The sequence below is a fragment of the Cygnus atratus genome, chromosome 12, assembly GCF_013377495.2.
Source record: "Cygnus atratus isolate AKBS03 ecotype Queensland, Australia chromosome 12, CAtr_DNAZoo_HiC_assembly, whole genome shotgun sequence".
NCBI classification, from domain to species: domain Eukaryota; kingdom Metazoa; phylum Chordata; class Aves; order Anseriformes; family Anatidae; genus Cygnus; species Cygnus atratus.
Window position 1 is genome coordinate 10,195,113 of NC_066373.1, and position 22,898 is coordinate 10,218,010.

A 22,898-nucleotide genomic window follows, 5' to 3' on the forward strand; every position below is an offset into this window, starting at 1 on the left:
CGAGCCTATTTTGGAATATAGATCTTTTCAAACCAGCTAGTTACAGTAGTCCAGTTTCTTTTTAAAAAAGTTAAAAATCAGTTAACTGTTCATTTTGTTTGACTTTTCTGTCTAAAGGGATTTTATAAAGGGGTCAGCGCTAGGAGATAGTTCACAACACATTTGGAAAGACATGATATTAATTTTTGTCATTGCATATATTGAGTCTTTCATAGCATCTCATCTTATAATGTTTTGAATTTCATCAGTCAGAATGGTATTTTTAAAAAACATCGCCTTATGCAAATTCAGTTCTTTTTTAAAGTCTGCCCTTCTACATTCAGTAGTGGTCACAGTACTCCCCTCTCTTAGCATGTTTGGAAAGCTCATTCAGAAGTTATTCTGATTTGTAATTGTAAGATTCTGCTGTTTTAAAACAAACAAATGAAAAACATTACATTACATTAAAGCGATTTTATTGTTTCCAGAAAAACAATATGAAGTGTATATGAGAAGGAGTTTAGCACGATTGAGATTTCTGAAGGTAAAGCAACATTGGCTTCACCGGTTGTTATTCCTAAATAACAAAGCATCCTTGATGTTCATTTGGGTAGAAATTAGCACAAGACAGAGCATATCTGTAGAACTCAGCAATGGGGCTAAGATGTGTGAGCTGTCTCTAGCCAGATTTGGCATACATACAGCGAACCCAGAACTCTGTAAGGTACTGAGATGCTAAGTTGTAGTCAGGTTTGTTTCCCATCATACACAAGTTTTGCCCATAGAACAGAACATAGAGCTTGTTCATGTGGCTTGTGGCTGTTCTAATGTGGTGATACATCACCCTGTTACAGTGAGGTTTCTTGCAACTTGGGAGTCCTCTGTGTGCTGTTCAGCATGCAATGAAGATTGCACAAAGGAAACTTCATTAAACTCTAGTGTTAACAGAGATGCAAGAGGAGATTATTTATCTGTTTTGTAAAGTGTACGTCCTGTTGTAAAGCTATGTTATATAAGAGCTAGATAGTGCTATTAGTACTGGTTAACTACTACTAGCAGGGGAAATGTGGATGAATCTTGGGCTAATATTTCATTGATGAGACACTAATGAGATAAGCCAGCAATCGATTTCTGTAATTATTCTAAATGCAACGTTCAGAATTTCTCTAAATTGTCATTCTTAGTGGGCAGGAGCTCTATATACCCTTATATATGCAGACATTACCCATCTCATTCTAGGTGGTAGAGCAGACAAAATTTCTATGAATAACAAAGTTGGTTTTTATTTGTTAAAAGTTATGAAGTTGTAAGTAGATTGTTGAGTAAAGGAGATTGATTTGCACTTTTTATATTGTGTTGACACTGCATCATAAGAAGAAAGTGCTCCTGGAGGTTGAAGCCAGTTATTTAAATGATAAAGAAACAGTAAGAAATTTAAAGTGATTCATCTTAATTAAGACAAATTTAATTATCACAGAATCATCTAGGTTGGAAGAGACCTCCAAGATGACCTAGTCCAACCTCTGACCTGACACTAAGTAGTCCTCCAATAAACCATATCACTAAGCTCTAAATCTAAAAGTCTTTTAAAGACTTCCAGGGATGGTGACTCAACCACTTCCCTCAGCAGCCCATTCCAATGCCTATCAACCCTTTCAGTAAAGAAGTTTTTCCTAATATCCAACCTAAACCTCCCCTGGCGCAACTTTAGCCCATTCCCCCTCGTCCTGTCACTAGGCACGTGGGAGAATAGACCAACCCCTACCTCTCTACAGCCTCCTTTAAGGTATCTGTAGAGTGCGATAAGGTTGCCCCTGAGCCTTCTCTTCTCCAGGCTGAACAATCCCAGCTCCCTCAGCCGCTCCTCGTAAAGTAGTATAAAGATTGTGCAGATCTAGTTGGAGGCTCCTAGAAAGTGAGATAGAACAATGGAATTTGCAAATAAAATAAAGGGACAGAACAAGAATCATGTTATATAGCAGTGTTCTGTGTTGGTCTTCTAAATCTCTAGTGGAAGAGTAGAAAATGGCTATTTGGATAAAAGGAGTAGTTTATGTTAATGAACTAACAGAGAGATCTAGTTGCTGGCTTGAAGTTTGGTCCACAATGAAATTTAAATAAAAATGGATGCTGAGCAGTAGATATTTAGGATCCTTCAGTAGGAACAAAACCTATAGTTAGAAGATTACATGCATGTTTCAAATACAGTTTAGTGAGTTTTTGTGTTATTTTTATGGGTTCTACTGTTGGAATTTCATGGGCTCATACCTTAATATAAGAAGGACACGGGCAATGCATGCTGTTTGGAAACCAGTAATAAAATATGTCTGTTAGAGGACAAACTTAAGGGCAAAGACTGAAAGAAAAGCTTTAGAGATACTAAATGCAAGTAATGTGGTCAAATACTGACTGAAGGAGAGTATCAAAAACATTTACAAATATTTTCAGGACTTAGGATAGACATAGTCTATCAAATTAAATCTTTAGAATAGTCTAAGGGAGTATAAATATGAACAATGGGATAAAATTAAGCGAAGTAGGATTTCGTCTGGGTATAAGGCAAAATGTCCTTACAGTAGAACAGACTATTTGATGGTAATCAGTCTCCCAAAGGAAGTGATGAAAGAGCCATCACTGGAAACATTCAAAATTAGCCTAGATAAAGTACTGGGAAGGATCGTGTGGTACACTGGGGAGCAAGTGGGTCAAGTGATCCAGTGGCTTTTATTTTTATTTACTTCATTGCTTCTTTGAAAGCATATACACAATGGAACAATATTGTTGCCATATTAACATAAAAATTTATGTACTGCATTAAAAAGTAGAAAAAGGTTTTGTGTTTGGGAGGAAAACAGTAATTGCTTACGCAAATTTTGAGGCATTGGTAAAAAATTCTGTTACTGTTGCATCATGTTTAAATAATGGTAAATATGAACTTAGGTCTGTAAATGCATGAACATTGGAAGTTAATGCTGCCAGATTACATGGTAGCTGAGGTTTGATATGACATTTATCTTCAGGATTGAGTAGACTGATAAATCACAAGTGGCATAGCCACAAGTGAGTTAGCAAGTGTTTACTCATGAGTGAAGATAAATGTCATATCAGACATTCGGCCATTCTGAATTCTGTACATTTACAAGTGGCGTATTTGTTTCTTCCTTCTACAGTACTTTTTTTTAATTGAGAGAGAAAATGCTCAGTATAAGATATATTTTGAAAATTTATTATTATGTTCCATTCTTTGCAGAAACATCTATTTCCTTTGCTGGTTTTATTGCTATATTTGTTTTGCTTAAACTTCTGGATCAGATGCTTCTGTTGCAAATTATGTTTTATGTAAATCAAGTTAGGTTAATTTTCCAGCTATTGTCAGGTAAGCGGAAACATACCATTGTGACCTTATGCATCTGTAAAGCAGCATGTAGATCAGGGAGACGTGCAAAATTCCTGTCCTTGAAGCCTTTAGCAGTGAGCTCTAATCTAATCGTCATAAAGGTTCTTTTCTTTTAATGATTTGTAGGTAGTAGCGTTCATTTTTATTTAATACCTGCCATTTAGGAAGGAGAAAGTAAAAGAAGTTATCAGTCTTTCTGTTTCAATGCATTTTATGCGCCAAAATCTTTCTCAATCTGTTGATCATTTGTGTTTTTAATTATTGTCTTCTTGAGTATTGTGTTAATTATCTGTCTTTACATCTGTAATGTGTTCCTTGTCATGCAATAATACATATGGTAGAAGATTCACACCTGTCATGGCCATCACTTTTTGGCTTAAGACTGGGACCAGAGAGCACTATAATTTTATTGTCATATAGTTATTGAATCTTAGCTTTTTGAGAAGGTCTTTAAGAAAAATGGATGTTTCAGTTGTGACCATTTTAATATTCTAGTTATCAGTAATATGTCTGTTAAATATCCTTTTTTCATCCGCAAATCTGTTTGTTCTGTACAAGCACCATCACGTACACAGCCCTTTTTTCAGATGTGAAATTTTTTTCAGATGAGAAAACTGAGAAATGGACAGAGTAGTAGTCTGAGCATTCAGAAAGTGAGAGAAGGAACTTGTTTGGAGGAGCAGACAAACGATGTATCAAAGCGAGCCTCATTAGTGCAGCAGAGTGGTGATGGTTGGGGGGGAGTAGGATGGTGAAATAAAAGGAGAATACTTATTGTGAGAAGTGTGCTTGTTATTTTGCAGAGAAATGTTATTTTATAGAAAAGAATGAAGTTAACTTCTACCATATTGACATTTGAGAAGAAGCAAGGCCATGACTTTCTTGCTTTAGTACATTCCTTGAACGGTTTTGAAGTGCAGCAGCCACTGAGATGATTCTTCTACTTTTGACTGATAGATTGAAGAGGAATAGGCCGATCTATGACAGTACTTGTGCTGTCATGGCACTGTCTTAATTGTAGTTTTGTTTGATAATTTTGCTATTTTCCAAGATTATTATCAACTCCAAGCAATAGCTAAATCACAATAAACCTTCTGTGTTTTCTGTGTCTTTGTTGTTACTGTTCTACTGTTATGCTTGCTGTCTTCAGTGGTGGTAATAATGAAAATGAATTCCGTTCTTTTTAGTGGAGATGGAATGATGAGTGGTTTGTGTAAACTGAAGACTGTTTTAGTCTTACCACCTTTTCAGATTCAGCACTTCTAAAATATCATTAATATTATAATTTTGGCAGTAGGGGTAGAATATATAGGTTGGAGAGGACTTTGGGAGGTGTCTAGTCTGACCTCCTGCTCACAGGAGGTCCAATTAGAGCATGTTGCCCAGGGCCTTAACCAGTCATGTTGTGAACATCAAGGTGAACTTCCACAGCTTCTCTGGGTAACCAGTTCCGGTGTTTGCTCACCTTTATAGTAAATTGTTTTTTCTTACGTTAGGAGGAATTTCCCATATTCCAGCTTGTGTCTATTGCATTACATCCTTCCATTGTGTATCCAGAAAAGCCTGTATCTGTCTTCTCCACACCTTCCCTTTATATAAGTGCAGACAGCAATAAGAACTCTCCTTCTGTTAAAGCTGAAATGATGTCTCTGATAACCTCAGTATACTAAAAACATCCACTTCTGTATTTTCTATATACATCGGGTTTAGGAAATCCTGAACGAACTGGTCATTCAAGATTGAGTATATGAATGAATTACATTAAATGGGGGTACGCTCGTTGTGCACATTTTTAGGCTGTCGGAAATGGAACATAATTTTGGTTAAGTTAATCATCTCCCAGACTGGCTTGCCAGTATCTTGTTCATTGCCTATATTTTCCAGGCCAAATTCAGGACAAAATAGAAATATTTGTGTTATGGGGAAAATAGGCAAGAGGATTAGAACAATTTGAATTAGTTTAATTGATGAAGAGTGGTAGTTTGTTTATAAATTGTGATGTAGCGTAAGTTACCTCTGATTCATTAGTTTTTACTAGGTACTTTGTTTGGAAAGAAGGTTGCACATTCTGTTTCACAAACAAATTGCTAATACTTATTCCTTAACTGATTCCAGATTTGAAGATCACATCTGTGTTGAAATGTATCTTAAAACCATATAGAAAATGAAATCCGAGTTACTGTAAAATGTTGCTCTGAGTTCAGGTGCGGTTGTTCCTTGTTGCTGGTCAGTTTCAATATGGAATTTAAAATGCTGATTCTGATCTACACCCTTTGGAAAAGATTATTTCTCAGTCATTTCCTACATTTTCAGCACTTATGTTGAGGTCCTAGTACAATGCTTGTTAAAGAACATTTTTTTAATGTATTTTGAATGTATTTAATAATAAAGAAAGCATTGTCGTTATTTGTGTGATCTTAAAAGGTTAAATATTAGCCTATCTTTAATGGTGTTAATGACAGACTTCTTAGGGTATTCACATGAAAATATTAATCAGGTGAAACAATTTGATTCTGAACTCTAGAAGTTGCTTGCTGCTTAATGACAGAAGATTACTGTAGTACCAGACGGTGATTCTATCTGCAGGTCACACATAAGTCCTTTTTGGCCTGACTTTCGGCCAGTTAAGGTATGTCTGCTTTTCTTCAATATTCTCTGAAAACTCATCCAATATATTACTGTGGAAGTGGCAACATTCTCCTCTTCTGTATCAATAGCCCTTTTTTACTTTTGGGCTGTCTCCTTACTTACTAAAATATACTTGTACATGGAAACTGTGTTGTGTGCTTGAAAATGGAGTCAAATTCAACTTTTTCCCTCTTATCGTCTATGTTTTTCCTGTGGTACCTACTTAATTCTTTCCCTTCTGAGTGTTACTATTTACTCATTGCCTGTCTTGACTAAATAAATTTATATCCGCTTGTCCCATTTCTGTGCTTAGTCCAAATACTCTGTTCTCCTTCAGTGTCTGTAGTTGAAGCTGAATCCTTAATCTTTTTTCCCCTTTTCTCTTTCTGCAAGTAGCTATTGCTAATGCTTCTCCATCTGCAGGTTTATTATGACCTCTCAACTTCTAATATTTTAGGTTGTACAGAATGCAATTTCCTAACTTCACAATATTCCTATTTGTTTTTTTCTCCAGACTATATTAAAGGTCTTGTTCCCTCGCTACTCTGTTCTTTTATTTGTAGTTTTCATCTTCAGACTGGGGAACCCAGGTTCCTGCTGATGGAACACTTTCCTATTTGTTCCTCAGCTTCTTAATTCCCTACTTTTACATCTCATTTGAAAACAAAACAAAGTATATATTTCTCCTTTCCTTTTCTCCATAGCACACTTTGAAGTCAGAGATTTTGTCTTCGTTGTTCAGCTGATTAATATGGTTTTAGATACTTTGTAAGAATAACAATGAATAAAGGTGCAGTGTTTCCTGTTTGCTTCGTATGGTGGTGTATGGCATTGTGTATTGTCTTCTAGGAGGTAGTACTGAATGGTGCAAGACAGAGACTTGTAATTCAGCAATGGGACCATTATGCTATGGCACTAACATAGTTGTGACTGTGAAGAGCACATGACTTCTGAGGTTTTCTGACCTGAGTTGTGGTTGTAATCTTATTTACAGCTATTTGCATGTGTTTTGTTTTCAAAGTTCATTTAAGGATTTTTTTTTTTCCAGCTCTGCAGCATCCACATGTCTTACTGAATCTTCTGTTCTTTACATCTGTGCCTACCTTGTCCCTGATTTCATGAACATACATTTTGCTATCGCTTAGGAATGACCCTTGGAGTTTTTTCTTTTTGATTAAATTTATTTGTGAGTCAAATTCTAAGTTTCTGGCCCAGTTTCAGTTTTGGGTAAGGACCTCAGAATTTGTTTTAGTAGTAAGTGAAAACATGAGAATACCGAATTAACGTTTAAAAGACAAATACTGTACGATCACCACAAAACGTTGCATTCCTTCTTGTGTATTTCTGACCTTGGAACCCATAATATTTTGGAATTTACTTCTAGTATATACTTTCTTTAAAAAGCATAGGTTTATAGTGAGAACCCTAATGGTTGTAAGTATATACCACTCAAATTATTGTAGCATTTTCTTCTACAAAAATGCTTTCTGAAAAAAAAAATCTGAAGACAAAGGTCTAAACTTTAATGCACATCTTTGAAATATATTTTTGATGACGGTTGTGACATATGACATTTGTGTCAAATATCTGTTTTTTTTTAAAGTATAACAGCTAAATATGAATATACACACACACACAACCACATGCATTACATGAAAATGACTTTTGTCACTAGCTGGTTGTGCTTGTAGAGATCCATATGCTTATATTAGTAATTAGAGGTATTAGTGTATTTACGTTGTGTGTGTTTGTGTATAAAGAGTATAATATAAGTATACTTTTTTTTAATAATAGCAGATTATCCAGTCAACATCTGCTCAAACTGTGAAACGAAACCCTGCTTGCCAGACTACCCAGATTAGGATGCCAGTGGTAATAACTCAGACCATTAGACCACAAGGTATGGGTTTAAATGTTTTAGTGAGATTGTTACCTTTGTATGAATTTCATTGTAATTACAAACTAGTAGCATGGGAAAAACTTACAGTGCTGACATTAGCAGGCTTGACACTTACTTTTTTATTTCATACTGGCTGAGGAGTGCATGTTTTCACTATGCAGTTTTGACATATTTCAGACTGACATAGTTAATTGTTTTGAAACTACATTACAACTAAACTCACATATGCTTAGTTCCTTATGAAGTTCTGAAAGAAGTCAGGAACTTGACTCTTGTATACTCTAACTCTGGGCCAAGAAAGAAATATTAATTTTTCCTGAAACAAAAAATGCCTTAATGCTCATGAAGCAGAACATTATAGTCACTGTCTCTGCGGCTAGAGAAGTTGAGGTGGGAGTTTTAGAGAAATTTCTCAACCCACGTGTTTTTTTCCAGGCAGTGTGTTTACTCTGTGGTGAGGTCAGAGACTGATTGCAGCAACATGACATGCCAGGGGAGCAGGAGGTGTGGTATTATACACAACTTTCTTATGGGTTTGTGCACAGGTGGATTAATGTTTGATACATCCCACTTTTTAAGAGGATTTTTGAACCCTTCTTACTTTCTTAGTAAATATCCTTTTTGTTTCTTTTCACCTGCTAGCCTTGGGGTTTGATTATGCGTGATATCCTCTCTTTGGATGTGGGCACTGAGGTGATTGAGGGTTTGTAATGGAATACAGAGTTTATCATCTTCAAGTATTGAATTAAAGTAGTTTAAATGTACATGAAAGTATTGCTGCTTATTTTACTTTATTGCTTTGTCTTTTTCACTCTTGGGAAAAGAAAGCATCAAAAAAAAAAAGATCACATTTAATAGCAGCTGATATTCTACTTGTTCAGTTCTCTTCAGAGAATCCAAAGGCTGAATGGACATGGAGACCAAGCTGTCACTGTAAGCCTGTCGTAGGCTGTTTTCCAGGTTAGAAAGAAATGCATTTACTTGTCATATAAGGTGTATTTGATAGCACTGACACTTATTTCCTGAGTTTATTTACAGGGAGAGTGTTCAGTGTCTTAGAGTATGAACTTTCACTTCTGACCAATGTCTGAGAGTGAAGGCAGTGATTGATTTCATTTCTGTGCTTGTTCAGTCTGCAGTTGTGAATGACAACAGTATGACAAGAATTTGCATGGTATTGGCACTTGTCTTTTAAACAGTTGATTCAGAACACTAATTTATTCATGATAGCCATTAATTGGCCTATGAAGTACTGGTAGTACTTAACTGGCAGTTTGGTTTAAGGAAGACAACAATTCATAAAGGCCAATTCATGCAAAGCTCTGCTTTCAGGTGAGCTTATTCCTTTTGACAAGCTTTTTTAAGCTCACCACTACATTTATTTAATTATACCACCAAAACAGTCAGAATGGAAATCTAGAAAATGTCCCATTGTGAAAGCTATGAATCTTGCAGCCCATGTTTGGAGAAACATCTGCTGTGTGTTTGCACCTCTAAGAAGTGCCTATGGCATACTGTCAGATACCAGTACGTTTCAATCGTGATGCATTGTTAAAACTTTCTACTGTAAACACCAGTGTAATGGTGTTTTATACTGACCTCTCTATTTCTGTAGAAAGAGCTAAGATACTGGAATAGGATGTGGTCTATATAGAAAATTACGGTAGTGCAATTCTGTGGAGTGTGACTTTCCAAAGATGGTTATACAAGAATTGAGCTGACTTCCACAAAATGCTGCATTTCGCTTCTCAAATTGGAGTGAATGTCCTAGTATAATGCTTCTTTACATTAGTATTAATGCATTCATGTGAACAAACTAGAATGCTTTAAAAACAGTAGTGTAGATAGTTGGCAGACTCTAAGAACTTTAATATTAATAAATAGTATCCACACCAGGGAAAATAGCTTTATAGTTATTTCAGGAAAAATTTACACTTCTTTATCAAAGCAGTTATCAGTATAATAAATCTGTGAATTGTTCCTGCATCTTGTGGATGGAGGAATAGAGCCAGGGGTTAAAATAATTAGCCGGATTCATTGCAGCTATTTGACTTGTGCAGAACTAGGAACTTAAAAGCTCCTAAATTTGGGCTTATTTCTCTGGATCATGCTACTTGAGATTTGGAACAAGGACCCAGTGGTGAAAAACTCTGTATGTCATTACCAATCCCATGAAATACATAGGCCCACAGGTGATTACTAGTTTTCAAAATATGCCCTGCCTTGTAGTATAATTTGGTATTTTAGCCATATTTTTTGTCTAACTCCTTAATAATGCAGAATTTTGTTTTAAACCAGAAAACTTATTTGTCATCCCCAAACTTATATTTACTTTCCCAGGTCCATTTGAGCAGAATTATTATATTGGGTGAAAGAAAGTGAGACAATTTTTTAGTATCCTGTATAGACATATGGTTTTCCTGAGACAAAAAGGTTAACTATTCTTTTGCTGTACCCTCTCCATATTTTCGGGGGTCAAAAGTTATCTGTGGAAAAGAAAACATTGATATTGGCTGTTAAGGAATATAATTTTAAATTCTGGAAGAGAGCTACTGCTTCCTTACTTGATACATTGCAATAATTTTTAAGGCTAATACACTTTTAATTTCCTAAATGCAAATTGTTGAAAGCAGAGATTTGCTGACTTTTACTATTGTATTATTTCTTTCCTTCCAATTCACTTAGTCAAAAAAACTCTTTCAATTAGATGATCTGAAATAGATAAAATTGACTGGGCCATGAACTAATGCTATCTGTGACATCTCACAGACCTTGAATATTCCGATGACAAAACAGTTTTATTCCTCAGGCCTAGAGCCTAAATCCTGTTTTACATTTGCTAATGTTGAGGGTCCACACAAAAATGCATTTATGCAGATTGAAGAACTGAACAAACACTCTTCAATTAGTTTTGCTTTGAGAGCATATGCTAAGGGTGATGAAGACTTCAAAATGAAAAAAGTAATGTGCTCATGCAAAGCTCAGATTTTTTTGTTTCAGCAAAGAAGTGTTATTAAAAGGATTTGTTGAGATAGTTGTGGTTTAGGTTTTCATATCTCTGCTAAGGTTCATACTATGCCATTTTTATGCAATAGATCCACAGATATGAAGGAAAACTTCTCACCTACTTCTCAGTCTCAAATACTTTGTCTTTTAACTCTCAATAAAATTAAATGATATACAAGAAAAAGGTGAGATCAAGTAGACATATGATTTAATTACTTTCACATGCCAACATACGGGTGGGTTTAAAGGAAACTGACAAAATATAACCTAAGAAAGCAAGTCTTAAAATATTAAGCAGTAAAGGTGGACTAACTCCAAATTTTTCATTTGTCAGTGCTTTTTGAGTCAAATATTGATATAATGTTTTCTAATAATAATAATAATGCAGGTTTATTGATTTACCAATTAGTAACATAAACTTGTAATTATTTTTGATTATATTTTACAAATGTCAGAGAGGAATTAATATCCATTTATTAATGTAGTTCCACAAGAAGCTAAATGTCTACCACACTTCGGCTTGATTAGAAATTCCTCCCTCCCTTTTTTGATGTACATATAGACTTGTAAAATCGAGATACAGACATGAATTACTTTAAAAGAACATTTTCAAAAAAGACAAAATAAAAGACAACCTTTATGAGGGGGGTTATGTCAAATTTTAAAATAGTGTGTTGTCTTCTACATACAGTATTAAAACATTAAAGAATAGTTAAAATAATGTTTTGAACTCTGAAAATATATCTTTTTCACTGCAACAAAGAACAATGACTATAAGAAAATGTAAAAGCTATAGCAAATACCTCAGGTGACTGCGACTTAAAACATCTATATGAAGAACATTTGAAATCAGGTTCCTGTATGCTGTGCAGATTATAAAGAAAAGTGGTTTAGTGATAATTGCAAATGCACAACTGTTTTGTATATTATAGCCAATTATGGTCAATGGTTTTCAGTTTTGGAGTCTTCACTATAATGTAAATATAGAACAAACTGTAATATTAATATATTTTTTTTAATCTAAAGTTGTTCTTCTTCAGCAGTGTAATTTTTTAAAAAAATAACTACTTCCTTTGTTTGCAGTTTACAGACAGTTAAATTTAGTTCCTGGACAGAAGGTTCTTTGATGTAAATTGTCTAAGACAGCTCATAATAACATCGCTTGGTGTTTTTCAGGCACAGTAGGGAAGGCACCAACAATACAAGCCAGCAAAAGTCCTGGGGGCTTTGGTGTTCAGGTCTCTGGAAATCAGAAAAACAAGCTGAATGACCCTGGAGGTGGTTCTTTCAGGTAAAAAAAAAAAAAATAATGCAGGGGGGTGGCTGGAGGGTGGGGGGGTCTTAAATATAAAATATAAATCAGAATTGGCTTAACACCAGAGGGCAGTGTTTTACAATAATTCCTGGCTTTCTTACTGTTACTGTGATTGGATGACAATTTTCTTATTTAGATCTATTTAAAAAATAAAAATATAAAGGGAGCGGGGGCCCCTGTCTTTAGGATTTTTCTTTAAATATACTTTGGAATGTTTCATAAAATCTTCACCTCTGTGGATTCCAAAACGAATTCTGGCAAATGGAATTACATATATGAAGTTAAAACAAACAAACAAACAACAACAAAAAACCAACACCCTTGCTTTTGTGTATGAGATTTTAACATTCACGTGGAACGTATCTTGCTGAGAAAATACTAAATGTGATGACAAGGCATCCTGTTGATAGATAACTGCTAAGCTGCAGCTATCCCCTCATCAGCATACAGAAAATACTGTATGTTTCTGGTAGTGTGTGAAGAGAAGAGAAAGCGTTGCTTTACCTGTTCTTCATGTGCTTACTTATGTAGCAGAGATTGGGACATTTTATGAGTTTCTGTAGTGATCTGGTGCTGCAAGGTTTAATACAGTAGCGTTGATGAATTGAGCTGCTGTTATCGGTTCTTTTGTACGGCAAATTTCTATTATCTTTTTTCCGGTATGTTGGATATATTTACTGTTTGTAGTGAAAAACAAATCTAACATGTTGCATTTTTTTTCCACTGGTGAAAGTACATTAAGCATCTGTGTAATGTTTGAGCATTTTTTTTTCCTTTTTGTTTCTTTGTTAAATGACAAAATATTCATAGATTTTTATTTTCTTCTCGAATTCTTACGTTGCTCTGATGTCATCAAACCAGTAGTTAATTGGCAGGCTTAGACTTTTGCAGGTGAAATGAAAGAAATTTTGTAGTCCTTTGTGAAATATCTCTGCTTTGAGGCATGTCAGTATTGCAACTAATAGTGGTAGTACTTAGTATTAATCTAGAAGCAAAATCATTCAATTTTTTACTTTCCGATGCTTTTGCCTCCCACTGAGTATTTAAATGATTTAAAATGTCTGTTGGGTTCAATTGTACTGTCTTAATAAGTATTTTTTATGTTTGTAAGCAACATGAGCATTTATTCTTCGTTAGTATAGCTTTCAATTTTACATACACCAAAAGGGACAGCATTTTTTTTGACTGGATGTTGTAAACTGTGCCAGGATTGATTCTTGCATTCACTTAGTTTATACATAGAATATATTAGGTTAGTTGGAATTGTTAATTTTCCCTTGGGGAGAAGCAAATGCTCAAGGCACTGATTGATAAATCAATAAATCTTTAGTGAGTTTGGTAAATAAGCTGTCAAGGGTGTATGTCATTTTTCCTCTAGAGAACAAATTTTAGTCAGAATGAATGTGTTTGTTTCCTTGCATTGTTTTCTCCTTCAAAATAGTAAGACACAATGCTGCATTTAAATAAGTCCATAAAATTGCAAGGATTTATTAAACAGCAGCAAAGATCAAGCTTTTTCTTGATATCTTAACAAAGAATTCAGTTGTTTGCATATTTGCATTTCAACCCCTAACCTCTCCTGAGGACAAATAGATGTCTGACTATTAAGCCTAAAGGCACAGAGCTGGAAATCTGTATTAATCCTCTGAATGCTGACTAGTTTTCCTCAACATTCCCAGCGTGTGTGAAGAATGTGTTTTTAGCCAGAAGGCAAACTGGCATCTAAAGCAAAGCAAGAATTTTGAAAAATAGTTGTGTTATGTATAAATTTATTTTGCCCTTAGTGTTTTATTATTGCATATTTGTTTCATTATTTTATATTCTACTTTCTTTAAAATAACTTAGTCTAGCTTTTCACTCTTGTGAGCAAAGTGTTGGTCACTAGCAATGGAAATGTGAACATGATCACTAGAAATGGAATTGCTATTTTTGATTTCCTTTAATCATACACATTCTTAAACTTACGGTATCTTTCTAGGGTGTGGGAAACAGAGGAAAGAATTGCATCAGAGAGGCAGCAATTCGGAATTTCACAAATTGCAGCTTAGCCCTCAGTGTCAGCATTAATTAATGACTTGTAAGACTGCCTACATGAGTTCACTGGATATTATGGTAGCTGTCCCGTGACGTAGAGTTTTCAACCCTGAGGCTTCTGCCTCTAAAGCTGTTATATTCCTGAAATTTTGTCAACTTTTTTTTTGTATTGAAATTTATTGTTGCTACATTTTTCAGTGGAAACTATGGAGTGTTCCATTTAGCTGACTTTTCTACTACATTAATGAATAGAAATTTGAACTCCATTCTCTGTAATATTTTTTCTTTTACAGTAGAGATCCACACTTATATTTGTACCATAATATTAATGGTCCAGTTTAGAGGTTTCTGTAGTCGGGAGAAGTGAAGCAGAAGGCCCCTTGAAATCTGCAAGGGGCCTGAATATTTCGCTACAACTGCTGTGCACATTGCCTGTCTCATTCAGTAACCTCAGAGGTCCTACTAATGTAATATACCACTGACAACAATGAAAACAGCAGACTCTTAAAGTAATTATTACCTACAGTTCAGACTGTGGACAATATAAAGGAAAACATCTGTTCCCCTGATACTAAGTTGAAGTCATTTCAGCTGGAAAGGACCCTGGGAGGTCAACTGCTCCAACTTCTGAGTCAGAGCAGGTTTGGTTAGATCAGGGACTTGTCCAGTTCTGCATGTCTCCAAGGTCAGAGATAAATGTTTTTACTCCTGTATTATCCTACCACGTTCTAACTGAATTGAATAAGGCTCAATAGCATTGTATGCAAAATGGGGCAAGAAATGGGTAGAACTAGTCCGTTAATGTGTGTGATTCTGATAGTTTTCCATAGTGCACCTGCTAGGCAGGTGTTCCTTCCTAGAGAAGTCTACTTCTCTACTAGTAGAGTCTAATTGGTAATAACCAACTGTATATTCAGTCTTCCTTTGCCTACCCAAAAGACACGCATTCTAAATCCATTGCCTGTTACTACATTTTTATTTTTTTAAATAAAAGTTTAATAGCATAATTCTGACAATGTCTCAAAATGTGTGATGATGTATCTAATAAATTGCAAAGCATTGTGTCCCCTTGGGAATGATAGAAAGCTAATGCAGGTGTTAAATGGATAGCTTCAAAGATTTCATCTCTGAATGGCACCTTAAGATTTAAGTTTCTTTATTTTTCCAAATAAATGTTTCAAGCTCTAAGATGAGCATGTATTTTTCCACATTTGTCAAAAAAAAAAAAAAAGGAAAAGAAAAAGTGCTGATTGCAGATGTTGTGTGTCATTCCTTTTTGCTTATCAGTGGTAAGATCCAACACAGACCTTGTGGGTGATTCCTACGACAAAGCAGGATTAGGGAGAAATCTCAAAATTAAACCTTTGAAAGTCAGAGTAAGCACTATATTAATTGCACTATTTTAAAATGTAATACAGTAGCTGCTGTTGCTGTGATTTCAAGTGACTGTTTGCATCCAACATTTTAGCTGATCTCTGATCTTGTGATGCATGGAATTTGCAAACTTAGTGTCTTGCCATGTGTATATTAACTTTTCTTAAGAACATGAAATTTCACTTTTGAGAGAGAGGGTAATCAATGGTGGTATGCTGTCTCAGTTGTCTTACATATTCTTATAGCTTACTTGGGAGCAGCCCAGTATTGCAGGTTGGGACATCTTGGGCTCAAATCTTAAAAGTGCATGAAAAGGAAAATAGTACGCAATCATGCAATTAAGATTTGTTTATAAGGAAAATGCTACCAGACTTTTGTAATGGCTTGTCTTAATTTAAACAAAATCTTTGAAGTATGTTACAGACAACTGTGCAAATATTTCATTTTTTTTCCTGAACATTATTTTCAAGTAAGCGTTTTTTGTAGTTGCATGAGTGTTTTTAATCAAGAAGAGAGAGGAGGAGTTAAAAGAAGTTGAATATAGGAATGAACTCTTAAACTATTTTAAAACATAGCTTGCATTTGGAAACAGCTTGGAAAACCATACTGCCTACTTAAAAATAGCGTGCATATTGGGATATTAGATTTATCCAATAAGACTCAGATTTTAATTCAGTAAGACAGAAATAACTAATATGAGCACAGTCATTTATGCCAGCAAATGTGAAATAGTTAAATACTGTGCTGGGATGAAAAGGGAAAGACATTAATCATCAATCTAGCCAACCACTGGATGGCATCTTTGTTCCACAGAATGACTTCTGAAGACTCACTCATCTAGAGTTAAAAGTTGTCTTTTATAGGAAATTGTACGGCAAAAATGCCAGCCCTCTTGTCTGTATAAATGTGTGTGTTTCAGTATCCAAAACCAAGCTCTCTTTTGTGTTGCTCAAAGTCAAAAAGGATACTGATAGAGATTTTGTTATCAGACTGGAAAATCTGTAGTCCCAACTAAGATTAAAACGTTTCATATCTATTTTCCTTCTAATGTAAAAGAAAAATAGACGTACTCAGCAGTAGTAAATTGTTGATGTAAGATGGCAGGAAATTATTCTTTCCAGGAGTTACAGTGATGGTCTTATAAATACATGCTATTGCACTGCTTTTGATAACTTCAGCAAAATTCTATTTTGTGCCCAAAGGGAAAAAAAAAAAGTTTTGTTTCAGACAGTATTTTTATGTGCAACATGGCTGCAGATCTGTGCTCAGAATAAAATGAAAAATTAGAATAGCTAAAATACTGAGCAGAAGGAGGGTAAAAGATTGATTGTATTTTCTCCAGCTATTAACTAAAAGTACAGATAAAAAGTAACTTCCATTAAAATTTGTATTCTTTTCATTATACTCTGTACTGATAATTCATTTTAGCAGAGTTTCATAAGAATGAAATATTCTAAGAAGTAGAGTAGCTCACGGTGACTTTAGAAAGACAAGTACAATTATTTTTAAGTTCATGTGGCAAAATGCCATAGTTATTTTTATGGACGTGGAATAACAACTCTACTCTTTTAGCTCTGCATAATAGTACCTTTACAGGAGTTTACTAGGGGGAGAAATAAGCATGATAATCAGTAAAAAGAAAAGGAATTCATAATTGAGATAGCAATGAGAAGTACTTCTATTTTTAGGCTATGAGATGTGGTTGCAGAAATCAATTAAATATGAACATAGAATTGATAAAACTGCTCTGGATAGATGTTTATAAGGCTTCTCTTGAAACATGTTGATACCCTAAATAGACTGAAAAACTTTGAATTTTTCACTTTGTTCAAAGAATAATTTCAGAACAATCATGCAGAAGGACACTGATTTATTTCGAAAGTTATCATCTCTTTATATGAAACTTTATTTTGATCTCTTACCAAATTACTGATACTAACTGCTTTGAGTTCATGCCCCTAGCACAGTGCCTACCAAAAAGAAAAGGTAAAACTTGGGATTCTCAGGATAATCAAAGTTAAGGAAAAAAAAAAAGTTCAGCAAAAAATGAGATATTTCTTGCTATTACATGGCATACCAGAAGTTTCAAGCAATTTTTGAGGTGTAAAAACTCTACAGAATAGCCTGATTTGGGAGCAATACTTGATCCTCTTAACCAGCTGACCTTTTTGCTAGTGATTACTCAAGTGTTGTATAGTGAATAAAGACTCTTCTCCCTTATTAATTTCAGGGGAACGTTGATAGTTCTTACTTGCTTATGTGTGTTCATTTAGCACACCTTACTGTTGTAATCACTGATTTCAAATTCTAAATGTTTTTCTTCTGCACTGCTCATTGAGGTGAAACTTGTCTTGGGTTTTCAAATCTCATAAAGAACTTTGGGGACTTATGTAGATTGTCCCAAAAGACTTGTCAGATGGCAAGTTCAGGGAGAAGTCAAGAATGCTATCTTGATTTTGTATGGATGAGTGCTGAAAGGAGATGAAAACACCTGAATAACCAGCTCCTGGAAACATGATCTGGAAACAGGGGAGAGTTAATATATTACTTATTGTTAGCCAGATTTATGTGCAATGCAGGGAGGATCTGGATTGTGGATTTCTAGATTTCTCTCCTTTCTTTTTTTCTCACACCTTACTTGTAGCTTTGGTTTTTATGGTAGGCATTAAAGTTTTCGGAAGGTGAAAGTGAGTATTCTAGGGTGCATAGAAGGGCATATATGTCATATTTTTTAATAAATCTTTTAAATTAAGCTTTTACTAGTTTGTTTAATGCAGTAGTAGGAGTCTGAAGTTGGATGTACTTGGATCTTTTCCATATATATATTCTCAAAGGTTATGTAGTTGCTCCTAGAAAACACTGAAATACAGCATTAGTGTCATACATATCTCCTAAACAGGTAGCGCTAAAAACAGATGGTTTGTTTCCACGGTTATAAGTCATACCTTATAGGGGTAGGAGATAACAGATGCTTGGGAGATAGAGGTATGATCTGTCTTCTGAAACTCAAATTTTTCAGTCAATGCTTCCTCAAGCAGTTAGGAAGGGTATTGCAGGGCAAACAGTGGCTTGGGAAATGCTGCCATCATCTTCTCAAATGCAGCTCATTTTTTCTAAAACTAGATGGCATGTTCAACTGATTTTTGTACGTTACCAGAGAAAATAGTAGTGTATAGTCAGACCATGCTTGGAAACCAAGCTTACCTATATACTCATCAGGGTCAAAAAAATCTTCACCAACCAGTGCTGAAAACGCTTTGGTGCGCATTTTGATAGGCACATGTGAAACAGTGCAAGATTCCAAATTCATGTTTTTGTTTTTAGTGTCTCTGTGTCCTTTTTTTTTTTTTTTTTTATGTATTTTATCATTTCACTCCCAGGTTTCAGCATAAAGAGAATTTTTGATCGGTCATTGGTGGTGGTGATTATTGCTCTTAGTTTCCTGACCATTCTGGTCTCATTGCTATCACTGACTTGCAGATGAAGAAAAGACACCTCTGTCACTCCTTCTGTTAGAGACAAATTGTCCTGCTTCTGAGGGCTTCCTAATACATTCAGAGAAATAGTTATTTCTGAATTGAGAATATTTTGTATGAGAATTGAGACCCTGGTGGTTGTGCCTCAAATTGGCCCAGACACCAGGCATGTTGCATTTTGGCGAAGCAGTTAACATATAAAATGTATATATCACATGCAGAATTATTTTTTATTTCTATTTTCATTATAGAGATGATGATGACATCAATGATGTTGCATCTATGGCCGGTGTTAATCTAAATGAAGAAAGTGCCCGAATTATGGCTACCAACTCTGACTTGGTTGGAACCCAGATACAGTCCTGTAAAGATGAACCCTTTCTTGCTGCTATACCTCTACACAAACGCATACTTGAAATGGGTGAGAAACGTCTGCTCCTTTTGATAGTGTTTCCTTTTGTGTTATGTGGTTCTAAGTAACAGAATATGCTTAGCACTTTAGATTGTTAAAAATTGTTCTTTATGCATTGTATTAGATAAACTTGTATCCTTAAACTTTCAAGGTTTTTATGATAAAAGTAACTTGGCGACCCCAAACTTGAATTAAAAAAAAAAGTATACTGCTACTTTTATACTTCATGCTTTCCCCATGGTTTTTATATCCAAGGATCTCAAAACTTTTTGCAAACATTAATTATTTCTCACAATCCTCCTTCATGTTTTACACATGAGAAGATTGAAACAGAGGGGTAGAGTAAGTAGTTCAGGTCACAGAGGACACCTGTGAATAAGATTTAACATACTGCTGAAGTTATCTGTCAAGATTTTTTTCCCCATACAAACCAAATTCAGTTCCTAACACCTACATCTATTTAAGTTCATAGTGATATCTTAGAGCATTTTTTCAAGAAGGTGTATTTATTTATCCTGACTAAAAGGTGTTTTTATTCACTCTGCCATTTGAAAACAGAAGTTAAAAACTTCAGTAGAAAAAATACGTAGTCAAAATTAGTGATTTTTTAAGATTAGTAAGTATGCCTAGAATATATTTTATATGACACACATGGTTAATATCCTATATATGTTCTGGTACCTAAATGTATCTTTTCATCACAATTTTTGGTAATATTTTAAGAATCATCAGAGTCTTAGGATACAAAGCTCTAACTGTTTGGGAGCATATATTTATTTTTTTTCTTTATAAACTCTTCTTATGTCAGTAGTTAAATTTATAAAAGTTTTTAGGGAATTAGTTGTCCTTATGATTTTAAAGATATTGTTACAAATCAGCATAGTTAGGTTTTTAAGATTTTAGGGCTTTAAGGATACTTCTGAAATGTTATTTGTGTTTATGTTCATTGAATTAATGAAAGCCTTTTTATATTGCAGTTGCAGGCAAGGTTCTTCATTGACTTACTGTCAAGCTTTGCTTTGTATTTTAATTAGGCGCCTTTTAAGTTGAAGCCATTCTAAGAAATGAATCATTTTACATGCTTTAGTTATGCTGAAATGATACGATGATGGCATTATGTGACGCAGTCTGGGCAAGCATGTGCAACGTTTTGTGAGATGGCTTATTGCCATCTGAGATGGGAAGGCAGAAAGGTTTTGATGAAATTTGGTTGAAAATGTGTTGTGAGGGATGCTCACATGATGGTTCATACAGGTGTAAGAAAACAAAAAGGAAATGGAGATGTGAAACTGTTAAAAAGAATGGGAAATCAGTAGTGAATTTGCCATATAAGCCTTAATGAGCTGTCTGGGTGTAACAATTGCTGCACAACATGGAGCTGTAATTACAAGTGTAGGACTTACAGGAATCTGTACATACTTTAAGAGCCACAGAACCCATCACACTACTCATCACTGCCTTTTGGGGTTTGCTCCTCTGAGGAACAAATCCCTATGGCTCTTTTTGAAGCTTTATTGGCTTTGATAATTGAAATGAAACTTTCAAAGCTTTTAAAAGCAGCTGCAGGGATTTACTTCTCAAAAGCAGTGAATCCAAAAGAGCGGCCACTCCTAGTGATCTCCTGCAGCCACTTTTAGAGCTTTATTTTGGCTTTATATGAAGCCTTTTATAGTTTTGAAAGTGGCTGTAGGGTTCACTAGTGGCTGCTATCTGGGATCTATGGCTCTTGAGGAGAGAATTCCTTCAGCTGATTTTTGAAGTTTTAGAAGTTTGGTTTTCACTGTGTGTGGCCAGATTTGTTGATTGCATGGGACCACACACAAATTTGCTAGTTGTGCTACTGGGCACTTAAAATAACGACATCGTAAGATCACGACAACTCAGTCTTACCATGTGTTGCTGTGCCTAGACACACCAGGACTAAGCAAAGGAGGCTGTGACCTTCTCAAGCACATTAGGAAAAGAAAGTATATGTGAGTCCTCATTCTTCCGTTTTTGTTATGCGTGTTGACAAACAAGATAAAATACATTACTTCTTCATTTTACCTGAATATAATTTAAACAGACCGTGTTTCCTACCTTTAAATCTATTCATATTTAATGATCACTTTAGTTTAAGGGCATGTTTTTAATGTTTTAGTAAAAGAGAGATTTGTGGTATGTACGATATTAGGAAACTGCTCTTCTCTCCTTTCTCAAAAGCTAGATCTTTCAAGTTTTCTGTAATATTAATCTCCTCCTCTCTTCTGAGTAAGAGCTCTGTCGAGCAACTCAGTAGTGTTCCCCAAAGGCTGTTTCAGAGATTGTGCTTCCATTCACTAGAGTCAGAATATAAACTGCTAAAGTGAGAGCAGATGCTATTCAGTCTTTGGCAGTAACCACCAGCCAAATGCCTCAAAGTTATAGTGAAAGGTTTCTTAATATATTGTACATTCTTATCTCTGCTGCTCAACTTGGCAGTGTTATCATCCAAAGTTTATTTTAAATCTAAATGAGTAATATTATTATTGATCCTTTTAAATGGAAGAAGTAACTGAAAGGTAATTCATGCAAAGATATTCATCCGCTTCCCACATGCTTCCTTATCCAATTTTGTATCTAGTCATCTTTGGCTGGTAATCATTGCCATTTGTTCATGTAGGAAGACAGTGTTGCGACTGTTTCAAATTCTTCTTTGATGCAAAACCAAGAGTGGATATTTCTTAGTAGATAATGTATTTCTTTTGCTATTCCATACAGGATCATAAACTTTAAACCTTAATCTTTCTGTATGACAGCACAATGAAACACATGCAAAGGGCTCTATGACTGTTGTTTCTCTTATTGGGAAGTCAAGAGGTGGAGATTGATGTTCTTCATGCATGCGCTGATGTGCATATAAATTTTTAAAACTTTTAGGCCTTTCACTTCATAAGTAAAAGGGTAATATTTCTTTAAAGGGCAAGATAAGTTGAAAAGTGCTGAAAAATCTGAGCTTTTTCGTATGTTTTTCATGGGAAAGAAACAAGAAAAATAACTTTGTGCTTGTACTTGTTTCACTTCTATTCATTCATAAGTTTTTTGTTTTTTGGGGGGGGGTTAAAATGGTGTATTGGTTTCATTAGGTTTTAGAAGCTAGTTTTACACATTCTGAGTTTCCACTGTTTACCAAAGGGGGCAACACCTTAGTCAATAAAACAGTATGGCATAGCAAGTTGTTTTAAGAGTGCAGCTTCAGTATGGTTTGTAACAGTGTTGTGAAGATAGAAACTCCTTGACTCGGGAATTACTTGAATTGCAGCATTGTTTCTGAGGCTCAGCAGATGAGAATTAGGCTAAACTGTATTTTATATTTAATATTAGTTAACATTAAACATTAACAGCACATAAGGATGTGA

The 22,898-nt window shown here is 34.9% G+C and overlaps 1 protein-coding gene across 1 annotated transcript in view; it reads left to right on the top strand.

Annotated features, from left to right (window-relative positions):
* Window positions 1–22,898, top strand: part of LOC118246440 (transcription initiation factor TFIID subunit 4-like) — a 143,460-nt gene that overhangs the window by 22,517 nt on the left and 98,045 nt on the right. Inside the window, exons 8-10 of the mRNA XM_035543535.1 lie at window positions 7,799–7,904; window positions 12,087–12,201; window positions 19,361–19,530. Of these exons, the coding sequence (XP_035399428.1) occupies window positions 7,799–7,904; window positions 12,087–12,201; window positions 19,361–19,530 (391 nt within the window). The remainder of the gene's footprint in view (window positions 1–7,798; window positions 7,905–12,086; window positions 12,202–19,360; window positions 19,531–22,898) is intronic.